Here is a 19,782-nt window from a genome sequence, read left to right on the forward strand (position 1 = left end):
GGAAATACAACCGTTGATTAGCCTTTCCTGCGAGAACTTGTGAATTTGGATTCCAATTCAGTTTGTTGTCGATGATTGTCCCTAGATATTTGTATTCTGGGACCTGTTCTATGGGATGTCCATGGATAGTAATAGGCTCATGAGAATGTGAAGAGCGACGAAAATCAAAAATTATTTCCTTTGTCTTTTGTACATTGAGGATTAGATTTGATTGATCACACCATTCTACAAAACTCTGTACTTCTTGAAAGTAGTTCTCAGGCCCATGCTTTAGAAAGCCGCATATAGCTGTGTCATCAGCGTATTTTACGACAGAGCAGTTAGAGAAGAGAGAAGTGCTTCCACTGGAGTAAACAGAGAAAAGGAGGGGAGAAAGCACACAACCCTGTGGAGCTCCTATACTTACACAAGTATCACTAGAGGAAACTCCATTACACCTAACACGCTGTGGCCTATTTACAAGAAAGTTAAGGATGATCCTAACCAATTTAGGGGAGACATCAAAATTTGATAGAGAGGCAGCCAATTTATGTGGGATAATAGTGTTGAAAGCACTACTAAAATCAATAAAAACACATCTCACAAAAGCCTTTGGGATTTCAAGGTGTTGGTATATCTTATGTAAGAAGACCAACACAGCATCTTCAACACTCCTATTGGTTTGATAGGCATATTGAGTAGGGTCAAAGAGACCTGTCTGACGTCTCAGAGATTTAGCAAGAATGTTCTCAAAGCACTTCATTACATTAGACGTAATTGCTACAGGACGGTAGTGATTTAGCTCTACCGGTTTTGTTACTTTAGGAACAGGAGTTATGATAGAAGATTTCCATAATTGTGGGATGTCACCAGTATCTAAACATGTTTGGAAAATAGCTGTAAAAACCTCAGCAAGTTGCTGGCTGCAAGCTTTTAGAAGTTTGTTTGAAATCCCATCTTGACCAGTAGCTTTACCAGCTTTAGCCCTAGCGAACAAAATTCGAACATCGTTAATATTAACCACTACATCATCATCAGATTCCCTAACCTTGGTGTGAAGCAGTTCTAGCATAGAACTGTTTTCAGCAGAAAAGTCATGAGTGTCGAACCTACTATAAAAATCACAGAGTTCATTTACAAAATCCGCACTGAGTTCTTGATTTTTGAGTTTTTTCTTGTAACCTGTGATCAGTTGCATCTTTTTCCATGCTGCTCTAGAATCAGAGCTTCTAAAATCCTGTTCTAACTTCCTTCTGTAGTCAGCTTTCCTACATGATATCTGTTTCTTTATCATTTTCTGTAGCTCCTTCAAACGATCCTTCTCGCCTTTCGAAAAGGCATCTTGTTTCTGCTTCAGAAGCCCCTTCAATTCTTTGGTGATCCATGGTTTATTGTTAGGATATATTTTGAATTTCCTAACTGGTATTGAAGACTGTACGCAAAAAAGGATATACTGGTTAACGATGGATACAGTATCATCCGCAGATTCTGCTGAGTCGACAAGAACCTCCCAATCAGTGCACTCCAAACTAGCACGCAGCACCTCCACTTCCTCTGAGCCCCAGATCTGTTTCTCACCGGTGACTGGCTTGCGAGATTTAAGCTGCTGGCGGTACTTTGGGCGTAGACGAATGTTGCAGTGATCGGAGTTTACCGAGCTGAGGGCACAGAGAAGAAACATATGCATTTGGTACATTGCTGTAGCAAAGATCCAGTTTGGCATTATCACGGGTATTCTGGGTAACATATTGCTTATATGATGGCAGTGTAGAATGCAAACTACATTGATTGAAGTCCCCCAAAATGACCTTAGCTGAATCTGGAGAACCATTCTCAATATCATTTACTTTTGCTGCTATGTTTTCACTAGCCACTTTAACATTTGCTTGTGGTGGAACATAAACCACAAACACAAATATTTGGCCGAACTCCCTTGGCAGGTAGAATGGGCGGAGTCCAACAATCAGCAACTCATAATCAACAGTACATATCTTCTCTTTAATCGACCAGTTATTGCACCATGACTTGTTCATAAACAAACATACACCACCACCACGGGTCTTACCGGAGCTTGCAGTTCTGTCACTTCTGGCAAGTTCGAAGTCTGTGATCTCTATTGCACTATCTGGAACTGCAGGGTGAAGCCAAGTCTCTGTGAAACAAAGCAGGTTTGCTTCTCTGTACTCGTATAAATACCGAGCATTCGCACGTAATTCATCCATTTTGTTCTGTAGTGAGCGTACATTCCCAAACACAATTGATGGAAGCGGGGTATTGTGTCTGCGCTTTCTTAGTCTTCGTCGCAGACCGCCGGGCTTTCCTCTCTTGTGTGGCTTGACTTCCCGCGGAAAGTTTTCATATCCGCTGGGCTTGCTACCCGCACCCGTGGGGCGGTAGGACAGCAGCTCCGCTCGTGTGTACGAGACGCTGTTCTTCAAGTTGACAACAATGATATTTGTTATTGCTACATTTTTCTAATATTCTAATAATAATATAATAATAATCTCTGAAAACAATATATATGGCAAGAATGTTGTTGAAAATTTGAAAATTTGAAAATTTTGAAAGAAAAACAATGACTTTGAATATCTCAACGTGTTGCCAATTTAAGGTTTATAAAGCTTATTTACCTTTTAAAATATTTATATAAAATTTAGGATATATACATCCTAAGGGAAAGGGAAACGAAGCAAAGTGATTTGATTACATTTAAAAGGCAAGCTTTCGTTCACCCCTTTGAATTTTTTCTCAAGCAAAGTACTAATTCACACAGTTTTTTGCTGTCTGCTACATTGAGATCACTGGAGCAAACATAGGCGACAATGAATAGCCAGATGTATGTTTGCATGTATGTATGTTTTCTGTCTCATTAAATATTCATATTTATGAGATATTTTTTTTATTTGACAGACGTTCACCTTCCTACACGCAGTCTCGCAGCTGTGCCACAGTGATACAGATTTAACCCATTCATTCTGGGTCCACCTGTTCCCTAAAGTCTGGAAGATTCTCAGCGAAAAGGAACAAACGGTGAGAAAAATCCACTTTCTAATCAATCCTCTCCTCAAATAATCACTTCTAACGTTCAGTCGACCTATTATTAATAAGTCAGAATAAGTCAGGAGAGTTGAGGTATTTGTTTCAAGTTTATAGTGACTGTGCCATGTACCAGTGATGGCCCGGTGGTTGAGTCACTGCCCGGCAAGCAGTAGATGGCAGGTTCAAGTCCAGCTGGCTCCAAGTTTTTTTCTGACTTGTCTTCAAGTACAATATCGAGCATGTGATCTTTATATACCGGGTGCAAGCCAAACATTCTTTACAACAATTGAAACTTCTCCCAGAAAGCCTAAAATTCTGTGGTTTTAAGTTTATTTCCAAATTGTAGTCAAATTCATAAGTCGCTTTTGCCTAAGGATTCAATGTGCTGAATACTATTATTACCTTGCTTTAGCCAAGCTACCATAAGTTGCTCAAGCATTCAAAGAATTTCTTCCTTCGGGGGAACTGTTAACTTTACTCGGATGAAGAGTGTCAAATGCAGATTAGCGCCTTGCAAAAGGAGAGTGCCGTTGCAGGGATTGGAACCCTGTGCCATAGGATCCTTAGTGTGGGAGCTTATCCACTAGACCATTGAAATTATTGTGTGATATTTGGGAACAATTTTTTAATTTTTTAAATCATTTATACATTAGAAATTGTTTATATCACTACCACTTTCTGTAATAGACTCTCTCCCAAGAGGTGAGTCCATTCCTAAGTAGCAGTATCAGTATCAGAATCTAAGGTTTATAAGTATTTTTTTCTATTCAGAAAGAGAAAGTCATTATTGCATGCCATACAAGCTGTTATTACCATCTTGTTCTCTGTTAGACCCTCTCAAAACATAGAGATTCCTTATTACTGTCTTCTATTTGTTCTATTCAGAAACAGATAGTTATCATTGTATACAATACAATTATTATTATTTTTCTCTCTCTCTCTCTCTATTTAGACCCTTTCTCAAGAAGTGAGTCCATTCCTGTGTAGCGGCAGTCACCACTATCAGAAAGATGCTCCTATGAGTACCATACACACGTTTGTTGAAGCAGTGTCGAGATGTAGTCCTCCCATCACCATCAGACCTTGCGTTCTTAAGGTAAGTTCTTTTGGCAAAGGATTGTTTTTTATACAGGATAAAATCAGCTCCTTATCCTTCTTCTTCTTCATTTTGTTGTTGTTCTTTTTCTTTAAATTCTTCTCCTTCTTCAAATTCTTCTTCTTTGAACTCTTTTTCTTCTTTGAATTCTTTTACTTTTTCTTCTTCTTTGAATTCTTCTACTTTTTCTTCTTCTTCTTTTTCTTCTTCTTCTTTTTATTCTTCTAATTCAAATTATTCTTCTTCTTTTTATTCTTCTAATTCTAATTCTTCTTCTTCTTTAAATTCTTCTTTCTTGAAATCTTGTGCTCTGAATTCTTCTTAAAATTTGAATTCTTCAAAGTTGTTCATTTGGGGCATGATTCTCCATTTTGGTAATAAAATATGAGATAAATGTATCATTGTAGATAATAACCAGTATTTCTTTCTTTCTTTCTTTTACAGTACCTAGGTAAGAGTCACAATCTATGGCACCGCTGTATCCTGATGCTAGAACAGAATGCCATCACGAGCGGTTTCAGCAGCCACCATCGACCTCGAACAACCAGCGTCTATGACTTCTTTGAACCTGATAATACAGCTGCTATGCAACAGGTCAGTGCATGTTAATTGATCTATTTTCATTTATAGATCGTCTTGAGTGAGGATAATTATCAGAAAAATATTTCATTGGAATCCAGTTCAATTATTAAATCAACTGTTTTAAATGCATTTTTATATGATACATTGTGAGCCAATTGTTGTTAGTCTTTGGACTTTTTATTTGGTATATTCGTAATAAAACCGAAATTGAATTGAATTGAATTGAATTATCACAAAACATCAATATATATAAATTTCAAATGGGGAGCATCTGCCAAATGATTCAGGAATGTAAATGTGTATTTTTGACTGATAAACAGAATAAACAGCCTTTCAGAGAACTGCTGAGAGAATACTGGTAGCAAGATTATGTTCTGCCCCATGTATACATATTTGTGTTTGTGATTTTCAGGATATGCATTTTTTAGCAAGTTTTTATATCATTGTATTTTTTGACATTCAGCTGGCCTATAACTATACTCCACTTTGAACTGGTCACATCAGAGCAATTCATAATGACTTCAGAATGTTTTCACTATGAACACCAGTATCAAAAATTGACTTGAATTCTGGTTGTCAAAGTTGCTTCTTCTTTGTTTGTTTGTCCATGTACAGGAGACATTGGATTCCCTGTCAGAGTTGTATGAGAGATTAGAAGAAGAGGATCTATGGGCAGGACTATGGCAGAGAAGATGCAAGTTCCCTGAAACTGCTACGGCTCTCTCCTACGAACAGCAAGGATTCTTTGAACAGGCGCAGACTACTTATGAACAGGTCAGTCTACATTGGCACTGCCTTTAATGATCGGTTCATAGAAACATTTACATATTAAGTGTATAACATTATGCATATTAAAACTTTATGACAAAAACAAAGCAATTTAAATGGATAAAATCTCCCAAAATACTTTGCTCTGTATGTTGGGGGTTCCATGCTACTGTACTACATTGAAAATATCAGCTTCAAATATTACTTCTGTGAAGAGAAATAGATATTGCACATTTAAAGGGATCGTTTAACAATGTTAAATCTGAGATACACGGCCCTACATGTTATCAGTGCCTGTGACATGGTGTAATATTGAAGCCCTAAAAAAATTGCGCTTCAAAATAATCAAGAAGTGCCTCAAAAAAGTAAAAATCTTTGAGTGACCGGTTTTACCATACTCGTTTTCCCCAATAGACTGTAGTGTTATGAAAACCGTCAGGCGAACGGTTTTCAAAATTTGTAATTCCAATCATAAATATCTTGATAATCAGACAGGCGAGCGGCTTGTAAAAATCATGGGGTTCCTGACTTACCTAAAGGTTTATAATTATCATTGCATCATGAGCTAAATCCAAAATTTTGTTTCAGAATCTGAGACAAAGTTACCGGATCCCTTTAAACTCTTAGAACCAAAGTCCAACTTGGGATTTTCTTGGATAGTGTCTGTATGTTATTCTTGATTTTATTTATACTCCTACTCCTTAAAATATAGAAAGCCAGATACAGTTTTTGTTTTTTTGTTGTTGCTGTTGTTGATTGAAACATATAGTAGTATCTGTATGTAAATTGTTTCTTCTTAGATGTTAGGTAACCTTTAATGGTAGCAAAATCTCGAGTGGTTAGGGTTGAGCAATTGTTCTAAGAAAATCATCTATACTTCTTTCTAGAGAAAATTATGAATGGTTCCTTTCATGACAATCAATCCACATTTTGTGGTTTGGCAAAGATATGGTCTAAGCATAACTCGGGTCCCACCAAAGTCCGGTCATATTCCTCTCTAACATCCACTCAAAAAATTGTTTGATGCAGGCATTAGCGAAGGCGAGATCCGAGCACAACTCGGGTCCAGCGAGTAACATGCTGTTCCCCGAGTACCACCTGTGGGAGAGTCACTGGGTCCGATGCTGCAAGGAACTCAGCCAGTGGGATATCCTGATGGAGTACGGGAACACCAAGGGCCACACCAACCCCCAGCTGGTCCTGGAGAGTGCGTGGAGGGTCCCCAACTGGGGCGCCATGAAAGAGGCACTCGCACAGGTGAGCATTGTGTGCGTGTGTGTGTAATTGGGTTTTTACAGACGTGTATCAATCAGATATACTTACTTACTTGTATACTTGGGTATACTTGGGTGTAGAGACTGGAAGCTTAGCGTATTTGTACCTCTTTACTGTTGCATCCCGTCTCAAGTATGGTTCAAACTTAATTGGATTGTTTCTCCAAAACCTCTCTAGGAATGACTTGAATTAGTTAATGGTGGCAGCATTGAATACTTCCTTAGGCAGGGGATTCCAATTGTTTACACTCCTTATTGAGAAACTATACTGCCTAAGTCTTGTATTGAAATGTTGTTTGACAATCTTGAAATTATGGCCTCTTGTTGTTGAGCCAGTGGCTAGTTGGAAGAAATTTGAGGGATTCACTCTGTCATAGCCTCTCAGGATTTAGAATATCTGTATCTGGTCTGATTATTTACGTCTGGGGACCGGCCTTTAATATCACCATCCAAAAGAAGTGACTCAGTTTGTAGGCGAAGACAGAGAGCTGACCAAGTGAATGTGCCGCTAGACCAACTCACATCTCCATTAAATTGAATCAGGGCCCTGCCTTATAAAGGGTTGCAATTTATCCAAACTAATCACAAGTTTGCAGTCTCCTTTCTCTCATGGACATAGTTGCAATTGATATCAATTGCAAAGCTGTAATTTATATAAACTGTTTATAAGACGTGGCCCTTGTTCCTTTTTTCAATTCAGACTTTTTATCGATTTTATATATGCTATATGTTTCATCTAATCTAAGCCCGCTTATTCCTCTGTTGATAGGAAGATGTCTGCCAATTTTGAGAGTATATGACAAGGGAAAAAAAACAACTCAGAAATTAAAAGTATTTGAGGAGAAATATGCATAAAATTTGGTCTCTCATGACACAATGTTAAATGTAAATGTTCAATCAGGTAAACTATCAGTTGAGATAAAAAATTTGATAGGATACTGTGTCTCGATTGGCATCTTGTCATCTTGAAAATGGGCTGTTAATCCCTTTTCAATAATGTAGAGACCAAAGACAGCTACCTTCATATTTTATTTTAATAAAGCCAAGACTTTCTCCATGTTTGATTAACTTTGTAAGCTTCAATCCCGTCTGTTTTCAGGTTGAGCAGAGCTGCCCCCGTGAGATGAACTGGAAAGTGAATCTCTATCGAGGTTTCATTGCTATCTGCCATCCCGATGAAAAGAACCTAACACTGGTAAGCAAATCATGTCACCTCTGTACTTTAAGAGAGCTTTCTTTAAAGTTTTGATGAAGATAAACAAAATAAGTTTTAACAGAATCCAAGACAAAACAATCATCACCACATAGTTGCATGTAAAAGTGAAGAAGATCTGTTGGACTTATTCTGATAGAAAATGTGTAATGACAGAGTTATAAGAAAAACAAATGTGGTACTCCTTGAATTATGTCCAGGCCCTTTAAGTTGTGGGCCTGCAATGTCACTCAATGTTTACTCGTTGTGCCTGTCAATTTTAGGTATGCAGTTTCCAGTTACCTATTACTAGTTTGTTGACATTTTGTTTGTCCAAACTCTACCACAGAATGTCATTCTTACATGATAAAAATTCACCATGATTTTATATATGTTTTCATGAAATGAAGGTTCTCTACAAATACTGCATTTATTTATTATTATTCATATTTTATTTGTAAACATTTATTTATGTATATACTCATTTATGTATGTTGTTATTTATTTATTAAATTAAAAGGTTGGATTTCAAATACAAATAGAATACAAAGTGATAAATAACAATGGTAGAAATAATTCATGTAATCAAACTATGTAGAGTCTGTGTGATACATATATGAATTTGCTTTAATCAATGTTTAATGATGTTAATAGATTGAGAGACTTGTTGAGATGTCGAGCAAGCAGGCTTTGGAGGAATGGAGACGTCTCCCCCACTATGTGACCCAGGCCCACACCCCCCTCCTCCAGGCGTCCCAGCGTATCATGGAGTTACAGGAAGCTTCCCAGGTGCATCATGGTCTACAACCAACCAACCTAGGACGCAACCAGAGTCTCCATGACATGAAGGCCATTGTCAAAACATGGAGGTATTAAAGTCTACTTACAAAATTTTGCTCTGTTGCTTTCAGTTGTCCTCATTTTTCTTTGACATTACTGCTCTGTTGTCAATATCTTTAACTAACCAAATTGCGAGCTTTTGCCATGAAGCAAATACTGTAGCTAACCTTAACCTTTAAAATGGTTGTTCCTTTTGCAGACCTAAAAACCAAAATTCCTGAATTCAATGAATCCAGTGGAAGAGGTCTATTATTAGGAACCTCCCATCAAATGAAAACAAATGGAAAATGGCTTTCAACAAATAAATTTTGAATGTTTAATTCCAGATATTTATTTTCTTGACTCGTAAATTATTTGTATCCTAATTTGAAAATAATTTGACCGTTATAGCTGTTTATTTGAGAATAGCTCCCGCTGAGGCAATATAAAAACAGCACTATATTTTCGTTTCTTACTTAGAACTTTCAGAACCTATGACTGTAAAATCCTAGGGCAGCGTCTGCACAGTTCTGCATTTCTGTTTTGAAGCCAGCTATTGGGTTAGAGATGATGAAATTTGGAAGAAGAGCATTCTAAATTTTGATTTTGATCCAATGCAGTAAAGAAGTTCTACTTTAGTAATCAGAAGCTGTATGATGCTTTACAAAATGTTTTTCATGTTTTGTTTTTCAGGAATCGTCTCCCGATGGTGTCCGATGATCTGAGTCATTGGAGCGACATCTTTATGTGGAGGCAGCATCATTACCAAGCTATCGTACAAGCCTACGACAACTCCTCAAGCACAACACAAGACAATGTAAGTGGGACTATTAGCAGAATTTTTTTTTCAAGACTTATGCAAACCAAATACAGAGGATTTCTTTGGCCATTCGTGTGCACAAACCCATTTCCTCTTGGAAGGTAGAACATTTAATAGAGGGGAGAATATCTTGACAAAAAATGGAATTTCTTTTTAATTGCTTTTAAAAAAAACCAAAACATGTTGAAAGAAAAGGTTTCTTCTTTTAAAGGAGGATGATAGCACATTAAATAACCTCAAGAGTATAGTTTATGTTCCCCTTTTGCTTAGGAGCTGTATGCAATGCTTTGAACTATTCATTTATGTAGTATGTATGCATTATTTAATCTTGCAGCAACAGCACAACCACACAATGTTGGGTGTTCACGCGTCTGCACAGTCTATCATCAACTATGGCAAGGTAGCCAGGAAACACAGCCTGATTGGTCCTGCCCTAGACTCACTTAGCAGGTGAGGGTCCAATGATGAGGATGAGGATGATGATGAGGAGGATGAGGATGGTGATGATGATGATGATGATGATGATGATGATTATGATGATGATGACGATAATGAAGATTATGATGGTAACGACGACAATGTTAAGATGTTGATGATGGCGATGTTAGTAGTTTTGATGATTTTGAAATATGCTTGTGGAATACAGTCAATGTTAAAGATAAAGTTGAGTTCTGGTCATGCGATTGCATTGTGAAAGAAAAAGTGTGGAATGGATCATAAAAAGTTGATCATGTAGCATGTAAGTATTGGTGTGTACTGCAAGGTTCGGGAGTCATCAAAATCATAATAAATTTGGCCCAGTCTTGGTAAAGCAACAAGCACTGTAGACAGAAAAATGTATATGTGACTACACAAATGCTGTCAGGCCTACTTACCTTGATTTCTTTATCTTTCTATGCTCATTTCTCAGCCAGTATACATTTTCTACCAAAATTGTTTGGCAAATGACATTTATTTGTAATCTTGAATATTCTGTGTAAGTTTTGTTTGATTCTGTGAGAATGCATTTTCTTTTTTTTTTACCAGAACTCAAGTTTATCTTTAATCTACTCACTTCCCAAAACATCATTTCCTCCTCAGAATCCACACCATCCCGAGCGTCCCTGTCGTCGACTGCTTTCAGAAGATCCGTCAGCAGGTCAAATGTTACCTCCAGATGGCCGGGACCATGGGTAAACAGGAACTACAGGAGGGGTTAGAGGTCATTGAATCCACAAACCTCAAATACTTCAGCCGGGAGATGACGGCCGAGTTCTATGCTCTCAAGGGAATGTTTCTAGCACAGGTCGGAAGGTCAGTCAAACAGTCTGCTTCCTTTTTTTGAAATTCTCTAGACTTAGGAGAACCTGGGCCTCTTGCATGAAAGTAGTGTTTAAAAGCAACTCGATTTTCGACCAGTGAGGATTGCAAGTTTGCGACATGTTTTTAGTTCTTTAAGTTTTGTTTAGATGCAACTTTGTATGCACGACGGCCTAGATCTGATCATTATAATGAGAGTCAAGGGATATCAAATTAAATCAATTTCGGTTTTATTGTAAAAAAAAAATAAAATAACATGACAAGAGTATGTAGACTGATATTGTAATATTTACAGTAAAATACAAGAAAACATGAAATAAGGTTAGATGTCCCTCTGTAAAACTGATGCCTATTTACATGGCGGTGACCCTTCATGAATTCAAAAGATATTTAATAATTGGTTTTCCCATACCTAATTTATGATATGATTCATAATGTTCATATTCACATATTAAAATGTTGAAGTGTTGTGGTCAACCGGATGCGTTGCTGGACTATGGATCAAATGGTTTGTGATTTGAGTTTCAGCCATGGCACTGAAATGTTTTTTTGGCAAAATGTCAGGCTATATTTGCCACTCTCTACCCAGGTGTAGTAGATGGATACCAGGTACCAAGGAATTCCTTGACTGCCTCCAGCACAACATTATTAATAGGAATATTTTTTGTTGTATAAATATATATATATTGAATTATTCGTATTGCTAATATTGTGAATTGTCACTGGAAAGTGGACTAAGTATTGATGACAATTCATTGTCTTTGTTAATTATATTGTATTTTAACTAGTATTATTTGAAACAATTGTGAAAGAAATATGATACCTGTATGTTTTTAATTTTAAATTATCATGCAATTCAGCCGAGGCTGCGAAATGATGATATCAATAAACTGAACTGAACTGAACTGAGGACTTTAAAATTGCCAATCTAATACTAGTACTCTGCAGACGCCTTGAGCATTGTTGTTATCATTAATTCCTTTTGAATATTTAATTTCAATTGTAATGATTTCAGGTCTGATGAAGCGAACAAGACCTTCTCTGCTGCTGTTCAGATGCACGATACCTTAGTCAAGGCGTGGGCTCTATGGGGTGACTACCTAGAACAGATCTTCTGCAAGGACAAGTAAGATGATTTAAAGATGATATTTTCTGACTTGTTTTTCATCCACTAATTCACAGAATTACATAGTCTATTGTTGATAATTGAGGTACACCAAACTGTCTTCTTTAAATTTGCTTCCAGGTTGTTTAGAGAAATAACCTTCCTTTCGCTGTTCATGCATCTTTTCTTAATCTTCTCTGTCTAGTAATTTGATTAAACAGTTTAATTGAATTATTCACAACCCTTGTAATTTTTTTTATTTTTGGTGTTTACATAACTCAACTCAACTGGTTGAATGAGGGCCTTTGTTAAAAACTTGTAAACATAACTTTGGATAAGCCATATTCTCAAGAAACATAAATTTGGAGGAATCAATATTTCATATACTTTAAAAATTACAAATCTTGGTAAAGTATGAATGATTTAGTTATTAACTGTATACCTTGAAATTATAGTTTTAATAAGAATACTGTGAGTATTGTGTGCTTTTTAGAATCTTTGAAATTATGAGAAATGTACTAAATCTTGCTGAAAATCGCATATAGTGGAAAGCTTTGAACACATACATGTATGTGGGTATTAAAAAATCCTGTCCAAAGTTGTCAACTATTTCTAGTTACATGTGAAATTTGAGTGCCTTTTGAGAGAAATCCTTTTTATCTGATATTGCTTTTATGATATTCTTCTAAATAGGTATAAAAAGAATGAAAAAAGCCTATCTAATTATTTATCACTTGTGCAAATATTGAAGAAAGAAAAATAGAGATGACCAAATCATGTTGAAACTGCACAAAGTGAAACAGGCTTTATATTGGTAAATTAAAGTATACAGGATTACGCACGCATGTACCATCAAATTTCTGTCCAAAGTTTTCAACTTCCATGATGTCTTGTTGCATTATATTTGGAAAAAGAGGGTTTTTCAAGAGAAATCCCATTCAATTGGCATGACATGGGTATGATGATATTTAATTAGAATGAAAATGAGGAAGCTCGCAAATGATCCTCCCCCCAGTAATAAGAGCACGACCCCTTCTTTTTAATCTTCTTTCGCAGACAAATGTCTTTAGGAGAGTCGGCCATCACCTGCTTCCTGCATGCGTGTCGCCATCAGAACGAGAGCAAGTCACGTAAATACCTTGCCAAGGTTCTGTGGCTGATCACATACGATGATGAGAAGGCTGATCATCCATTGGCTAAGGCCGTCGACAAGTATTCAGTTGGTGTTCCGCCCATTCAGTGGTTGCCATGGTAATATATCACTTTTTCACCTTAATTTTATTTTTTTCATGTCTTAATAGGTCGTAGAGTGGATTGAAATTATTTCTCTATGTTTGTGATGATTTAATTTTTTTTTTTTACAGCTGTTGTAAAGTTACTGTCTTATATTAAAATATTACATTTACAAGGAGCAAAATCAGTTTAAATCATTTATATTTTAGTAGGAATATAACCAATTTGCATCAAGCATTAAGTGAGAAAATTTGAAAATCATTTTCTAAATCTGTTTGGAAACCCAGTTGTAATATATTTATTTATCCAGATTCAGTCATTGGTGTAAGATAACTTGCTAGAAGAATGTATTGTTGAAAGTGTTTGTCTTTTTTGCCAATTTGATGGATATAATAAAGCAAGTTAAAGGGGAAGTCCACTCTGATATTTAGTTGGTTTTATTAGAAGCAGAAAAATGAGAGAAACAGGTCAGTGACATTTTGAGCAAATTCTGATAAAAATTAAGAAAGTTATGAATTTTTGAAGTTGCGATCAATCAAGCACAAATTGGCAACTCTATGACATATCATGCAAGGTCCTCTCCCATTTGCTCCTTTCTAAAAAATCAGCAATTTTAAAATCAATTATCATACATGCACCCTAAATATTGCAAATATGTTTCTATACAAACCCTGTATGGAAAAAATCTATTCCGTCATAAATAATAATGAAGAAACTGAAAATTTATTAACATTTATGTACATTCCTTGTAATATATTGGACAGCAAAGTAATGAATACTTTGGACTTTTCTAATGATATAATTAATATTTCAGGATACCTCAACTGTTGACGTGTCTGGTGGGTAATGAAGGAGATCTGATCATCAACATCTTGATGCAGGTCGGACGAGTCTATCCGCAAGCGCTCTACTTCCCGATTAGAACCCTCTACCTCACGCACAAAATAGAACATAGAGAGAAATGTGAGTTTATGTGAAGATTTATAATGAAAGCAAGTTGAGATATGTTTGCAAGTCAAATTTACTGTGATTATCTAGATTATTCATACCTCTTGTAATATTTTTTTTGTATTTTCGTAACTCAAGAATGATAGGTGGACTAGTTGGAATACGGCCTTTGTAGAGTACTTTTAGATGTGAACTTTAATATGTCACATTCTCAAGAAACATAATTTAGGACAAATACATTTTTCACATACTTTGAAATGACAAAACTTGGTATTAAAGGGAATGATTAGTTTAGTTGTTAACTGTATATTGTTAGTAATTAATAGTAATAATGGTGATTGTTTCAACAATAATATTTGTGATTTAGGATCCTTGTCTAAAGAATGTAAGAACTTTGAATGCAGTTTTCTGGAAATTTTTGATCGGTTGGACAGCTACACATCCATCCATCCATATCCTTTTGCCTTGCACACAATGACTGTAGATTCTTTTTTAATGCCATCTTTAAGAAAATTCTTCCAGCAATAAATACATATTGATAACTACTCTACCTGTACTTACAATACCTTTCATTCAAGAATTTGTTTCTTGTTTTTTATTCAAACAGTCAAGAGTGGTGATGCTTCGGCTGGCCGCCGTCGTCTGTCTTCCACAGTTATACCAACCAAGACCTTGACTGCCGCGGATACGACCACGCCCAGTGATGCCACGCCTAGCAACACCGCAACGGTATCCAAGGAAGATACCAAAGAAGATATCGATGCCAAGAAAGAGACGAGTTCCACCACCACCACCACTGCCGCTACAACTGCAGCAGGTGGAGGTGAGAGTCGTTGTAGTATGTTGAAGATTGCATTTGTAAAGTGGAAATGTTGATGATTGCATTTGTAAAGTAGAAATGATGATGGTTGCATTTGTAAAGTAGAAATGATGATGATTGCATTTGTAAAGTGGAAACGATGATGATTGCATTTGTAAAGTAGAAATGATGATTGCATTTGTTAAGTGGAAATGATGATAATTGCATGTGTAAATTGGAAATGATGATTGCATTTGTTAAGTGGAAATGATGATGATTGCATTTGTAAAGTGGAAATGATGATGATTGCATTTGTAAAGTGGAAACGATGATGATTGTATTTGTAAAGTGGAAATGATGATTGCATTTGTAAAGTGGAAATGATGATGATTGCATGTGTAAAGTGGAAATGATGATGATTGTATTTGTTAAGTGGAAATGATGATGAATGCATTTGTAAAGTGGAAATGATGATGATTGCATTTGTAAAGTGGAAATGATGATGATTGCATTTGTAAAGTGGAAATGATGATGATTACATTTTGTAAAGTGGAAATGATGATGATGGTAGTAGTGACATACATGTAGATAATGAGATTTTTGTTATGATCAATGTTGCAATAATAGTGATAGAGAAAGAGATAGTATGAACACAAAACATGACGAAACGTGACCACATCTACAACATCAATATCTGATACCACATCTACTACCAGTACCCCTACCCCTGGGTTAGGGACCAGTGTGACTAGCCCTTATCCTATCTGTGCTTATTTTCTGCGTTATTAATTTTCATCAATTTCTTTCTGGTCACCACAGATGCCACCACCTCCACTACCACTCCATCAACAACATCAACAACGTCAGACAGCACATCCACCACCACTACCACTACCACGCCCTCCACCAGTACCCCTGCCCCTGGGTTAGGGGCCAGTGTGACCAACCCTGGTCCCATCCGGGCTTCGGTACCCATGGTGCGATGCTCCAAGATCATGGGGGTCCAGAGAGATCTGCATCCTATTCTGCTTTCTTCACTGGAAGGCATTGTGGATCAGGTGAGTGAGATGCTTTTGACTTTGCTATCAGGGGGGTGTTTCACAAAGATCCTAAGTTGAACTTAACTCTAAGTTGGACTTTAAAAATTATGGAGAGCCATTTGTAGCCTTAAAATAAAATATATTCATAAGTGCAAAATCAAGTATTTTAGATTTTTTATTAATTCCACATCAAGAACATGAAATCTCTTTGATAATAGAAAATATGACTGATTTGAATCAACATTTTGATTGAATTAAGCTACTAGTTATCTGTAATTGTTATTATTAGAATTATGTATTATTATTGCTGTATGTTTTCTTTACATTGTGCCTTGTTTTGTTGTATATGTGAAATTTATTTTAGTAATTATTATTATATTTAGTATGAACATTTCTTCATGTTTATGATGTGTTTAGATGGTATGGTTCAGGGAAAATTGGTATGAGGAGGTCTTACGTCATCTTCGACTGGCGTTGGCAAAATGCCAAGCTGTGGCTTTTGAAAACAGAGGAGCAGGTGAGAAAACAAAAAAATGCTAAATGACCGTGTATTATTTACCAATTTGTCTTAGAATGGAATTTGTAGAAAAATTATCAATGTCTGATATTGAATGAAAAAGGAAGCAAATTTGTTTGATTTGCAGTATGAAAGCATTCTATTCATCATGTTTTACTTAAAAGGTATGTGTCTCTTCTTAAAGTAGAAGAGCAATTTCAAAGGAATTCCTTACCATTGTCTGCTTTAATACATATGTGTTTTTTAAAACTTAGCTTTCTGTGAACTTTTGGACTGATTTTTACAACCTGTATTTTCAAAAGAGACTTTGTTTAGGCTAAGAATGTCTACATTTTTCTTCCAGAAACAGAAACAAGTATCCTCATTTGAAAATCACATTTGTTCACAATCAGTGGAAAATTAATATGTTTTTGGAAAGCTTTGTATGGTAGAATGAGATCCTCATTGTAAAATTTAAATGTATATCCATGGACGATGTTTCATGCCGTATTGATCAATGAATCGTAGCATTTTCAATAAGGAAAGAATTGCTGTTTCATTTAACCTGCATGACCATTGTGTCCACACATGTGATAGCACGAAAGGGGTTTAATTCTCTTATTGTTTTTTTTTCTTCCCAGTTGTCGAAGCAAAGGTGACACCACACACGCTGAGCTTCGTAAAGAAGCTCGTGAACACCTTCGGCGGTGTGGGCATCGAGAACGTGAGCAGCGTGACCCAGACCCTGTCCAGCGCGGCCTCGGAGCTCCTCGTGAGACGGGCGCAGGCCACAGCGCAGGACCCCATCTTCCAGAAGCTCAAGAATCAGTTCAAGATCGACTTTGACTTCTCCCAGCCTGGGGCCACCAAGCTGCGGAATCTCATTGCCATGCTCAAGAAGTGGATCAAGATCATCGAGACAAGGACCAAGCTACTACCAAAGTGAGAAATTGCTCCGCCGATTTGTGTTTTCTCATTTTGCTTATCTCATATTTAGAGCTGCCATCTACATGTATTACGTTTTTCCCAGAATTCTGTTTTTTTCCCTCCAAATTAAGGTAGTACGTTTTTTGTTTTTGTTGACATACCGAACGTCAAACAACTGCCCTAAAATGTTGATTTGATCACAAATTCAATCGAAAACTAAGTGTAAAACATACTTGAAGAGAAAAATATTCTCAATAAGAATGAAACGCTGATAATACCAAAATGACACCAAAAAAATACCTACATGTACTTGTAAATAAACTATAGGTCCTAATTTGGAAAAAACAGCATGAGGAATGGACATTTCTGCATTGGAAGTGTGTCACACGTGGTTGCTAGTTTCGTTTTAATGACTACCTCTTTTTTGCCATCATGGTTCCTTTTTTGTTCGCACAAGGTTGTCAGCTCTGCATATTTCGCACTTCCATTCTCTCTTCTATGGGTATCTACTTTTACGTATTGATTAAAATGCCCACATGTTCCGAGTATAACAATAGATAGCAATCAACGTTTGACCACATTTTGATGCCACATGTTTGTGGAGTCTCTCATATTCATATCTGTGAGTGGTGGTTTTCATTATGCATGTAACATGTATTTGACTTTAAGCAAGATTTATGATATTTCCAAAACATGTTACACAATTATTTTTAATGTAGTATGTACATAACCACTTAGAATAACTGCCAGACAGTTAATCACATCAGGAATACTCAACCGTATGTTGAAGCATGGATTATCACATTCCTTTAATCCTATTCCGACCAGACTTTTTGAGAGCAAGTTCTTCTTTACCCCACCCCTTTTCAGAACTCGGCCACAGAAGGTCCAATTAATGCAAAAATTTTGCATGGATTTTTACACATATATGATAAAGAGTACAACTGCATATTATTTTTCTGGAAAAAATTGCTTATTTCTTACTTTATTATAATTTTCATTCAGACGGACCATTATAAAAATCTTTTTCCCCTTCTAATTGTTAGGTCCTTCCTGATTGAGGAGAGGTGTCGGTTTTTGAGCCACTTCTCGTCAGCGACCGCCGACGTCGAGTTACCCGGAGAGTTCCTCACCCCCAAGCACAGTCACTACACCATACGCATCGCCCGCTTCATGCCTCACGTAGAGATCACGCACAAACACAACACGGCCGCCAGGAGACTCTATATCAGGGGGAGCAATGGAAAGGTATGTGGTGTATTCGCTTTGAATTACAAATATAGCGCAATCCCTTCTGTGTTATGGGCAGGAAAATATTGCCATTCGTTGATTATTTAAATGAATAGCATGAATTATGCAAAAATGTGCGTGAATAAAAGGTACTGTTGATACAATTCAATTTGATTCAACTCAAGAATTTGAGTTTTATATGCAGCATATACATGTAATAGTCCAGAATATCCCAATACTTCAGTGACATTGTTTTGCAAGACATTGGTACCCAGGAAAATATGAAAAAGTAGTGAAGAAAACCACTGTCATTGCCAATGGACATTGCTCTATAGTTATGTGTATGTGCATTTGAACATAACACACATGGAGGGGTAATAGTCCCTAGATAATGATGATGGTGTACGCATTCTGTGTTAGCTCAACATTTATGATATAATAGTAATATCATATTTATGCCTTGGTAATCAGTATAAGTTTATAGGACATAAACCCATCAAGCGTTACATGTAGAGTAAAACTTCTTATAGCAGCGATAGCTGGTATAGAAAGACCACATGCCTTTGAAGATCTCATTATCTGTTTCCCTTCAAAATTGTTTTCACATTAAGCCATGTTTAAAGGAGCACCTCCCTCTCTATGATAAAATACAACCTGCCTATAAAGAACACTTTTCTTGTCACCTTTATATTTAAAGCAATCTTTCTAAAAAGGTTTCACTGTGTTACGTTTGATATTCATTTTGTTCCTCAGATCTACCCATACCTTGTTGTGAACGATGCAAGCATGGCTGAATCAAGACGAGAAGAGAGGGTTCTGCAGGTGCTGAGGATGCTCAACCATTATCTGGGCAAGAGGAAGGTAAGACGATGCACTCTTTTCTCACCCTGTTCTTGACATGCCCTCCCACTATTTCTTCTTGTCTCGAGCATCCTCCTCATTTAGACCAACCATATTGCTTTTTCTTTTTCAGTCTTCCTTTCCCTCTTTATTTGCCATCCACTTCTAGCTCCCACACTGTCATAGCTGCCAACTGTTACGAAAAAAAAATCTTAATTGTTACGAATTTCCCGCCCTCGTTACAAAATTACAAATACCCCTTCTATTATTACGAATTTCAAAAAAATGATAATTGT

General features: G+C 36.6%; 1 protein-coding gene across 1 annotated transcript in view; it reads left to right on the forward strand.

Moving 5' to 3' along the window:
• The window catches only part of LOC584028 (transformation/transcription domain-associated protein), a 92,167-nt gene that overhangs the window by 57,937 nt on the left and 14,448 nt on the right, over positions 1 to 19,782 (forward strand). Inside the window, exons 56-74 of the mRNA XM_030990334.1 lie at positions 2,890 to 3,009; positions 3,971 to 4,114; positions 4,559 to 4,708; positions 5,312 to 5,470; positions 6,494 to 6,721; positions 7,838 to 7,933; positions 8,585 to 8,799; positions 9,443 to 9,566; positions 9,904 to 10,019; positions 10,650 to 10,862; positions 11,884 to 11,994; positions 13,030 to 13,224; positions 14,021 to 14,169; positions 14,762 to 14,977; positions 15,773 to 16,011; positions 16,411 to 16,510; positions 17,131 to 17,431; positions 18,463 to 18,664; positions 19,400 to 19,507. Of these exons, the coding sequence (XP_030846194.1) occupies positions 2,890 to 3,009; positions 3,971 to 4,114; positions 4,559 to 4,708; positions 5,312 to 5,470; positions 6,494 to 6,721; positions 7,838 to 7,933; positions 8,585 to 8,799; positions 9,443 to 9,566; positions 9,904 to 10,019; positions 10,650 to 10,862; positions 11,884 to 11,994; positions 13,030 to 13,224; positions 14,021 to 14,169; positions 14,762 to 14,977; positions 15,773 to 16,011; positions 16,411 to 16,510; positions 17,131 to 17,431; positions 18,463 to 18,664; positions 19,400 to 19,507 (3,186 nt within the window). The remainder of the gene's footprint in view (positions 1 to 2,889; positions 3,010 to 3,970; positions 4,115 to 4,558; positions 4,709 to 5,311; positions 5,471 to 6,493; positions 6,722 to 7,837; positions 7,934 to 8,584; positions 8,800 to 9,442; positions 9,567 to 9,903; positions 10,020 to 10,649; positions 10,863 to 11,883; positions 11,995 to 13,029; positions 13,225 to 14,020; positions 14,170 to 14,761; positions 14,978 to 15,772; positions 16,012 to 16,410; positions 16,511 to 17,130; positions 17,432 to 18,462; positions 18,665 to 19,399; positions 19,508 to 19,782) is intronic.

The sequence above is a fragment of the Strongylocentrotus purpuratus genome, unplaced genomic scaffold (assembly GCF_000002235.5).
Source record: "Strongylocentrotus purpuratus isolate Spur 01 unplaced genomic scaffold, Spur_5.0 spur5_scaffold_19, whole genome shotgun sequence".
Lineage (NCBI taxonomy): Eukaryota > Metazoa > Echinodermata > Echinoidea > Camarodonta > Strongylocentrotidae > Strongylocentrotus > Strongylocentrotus purpuratus.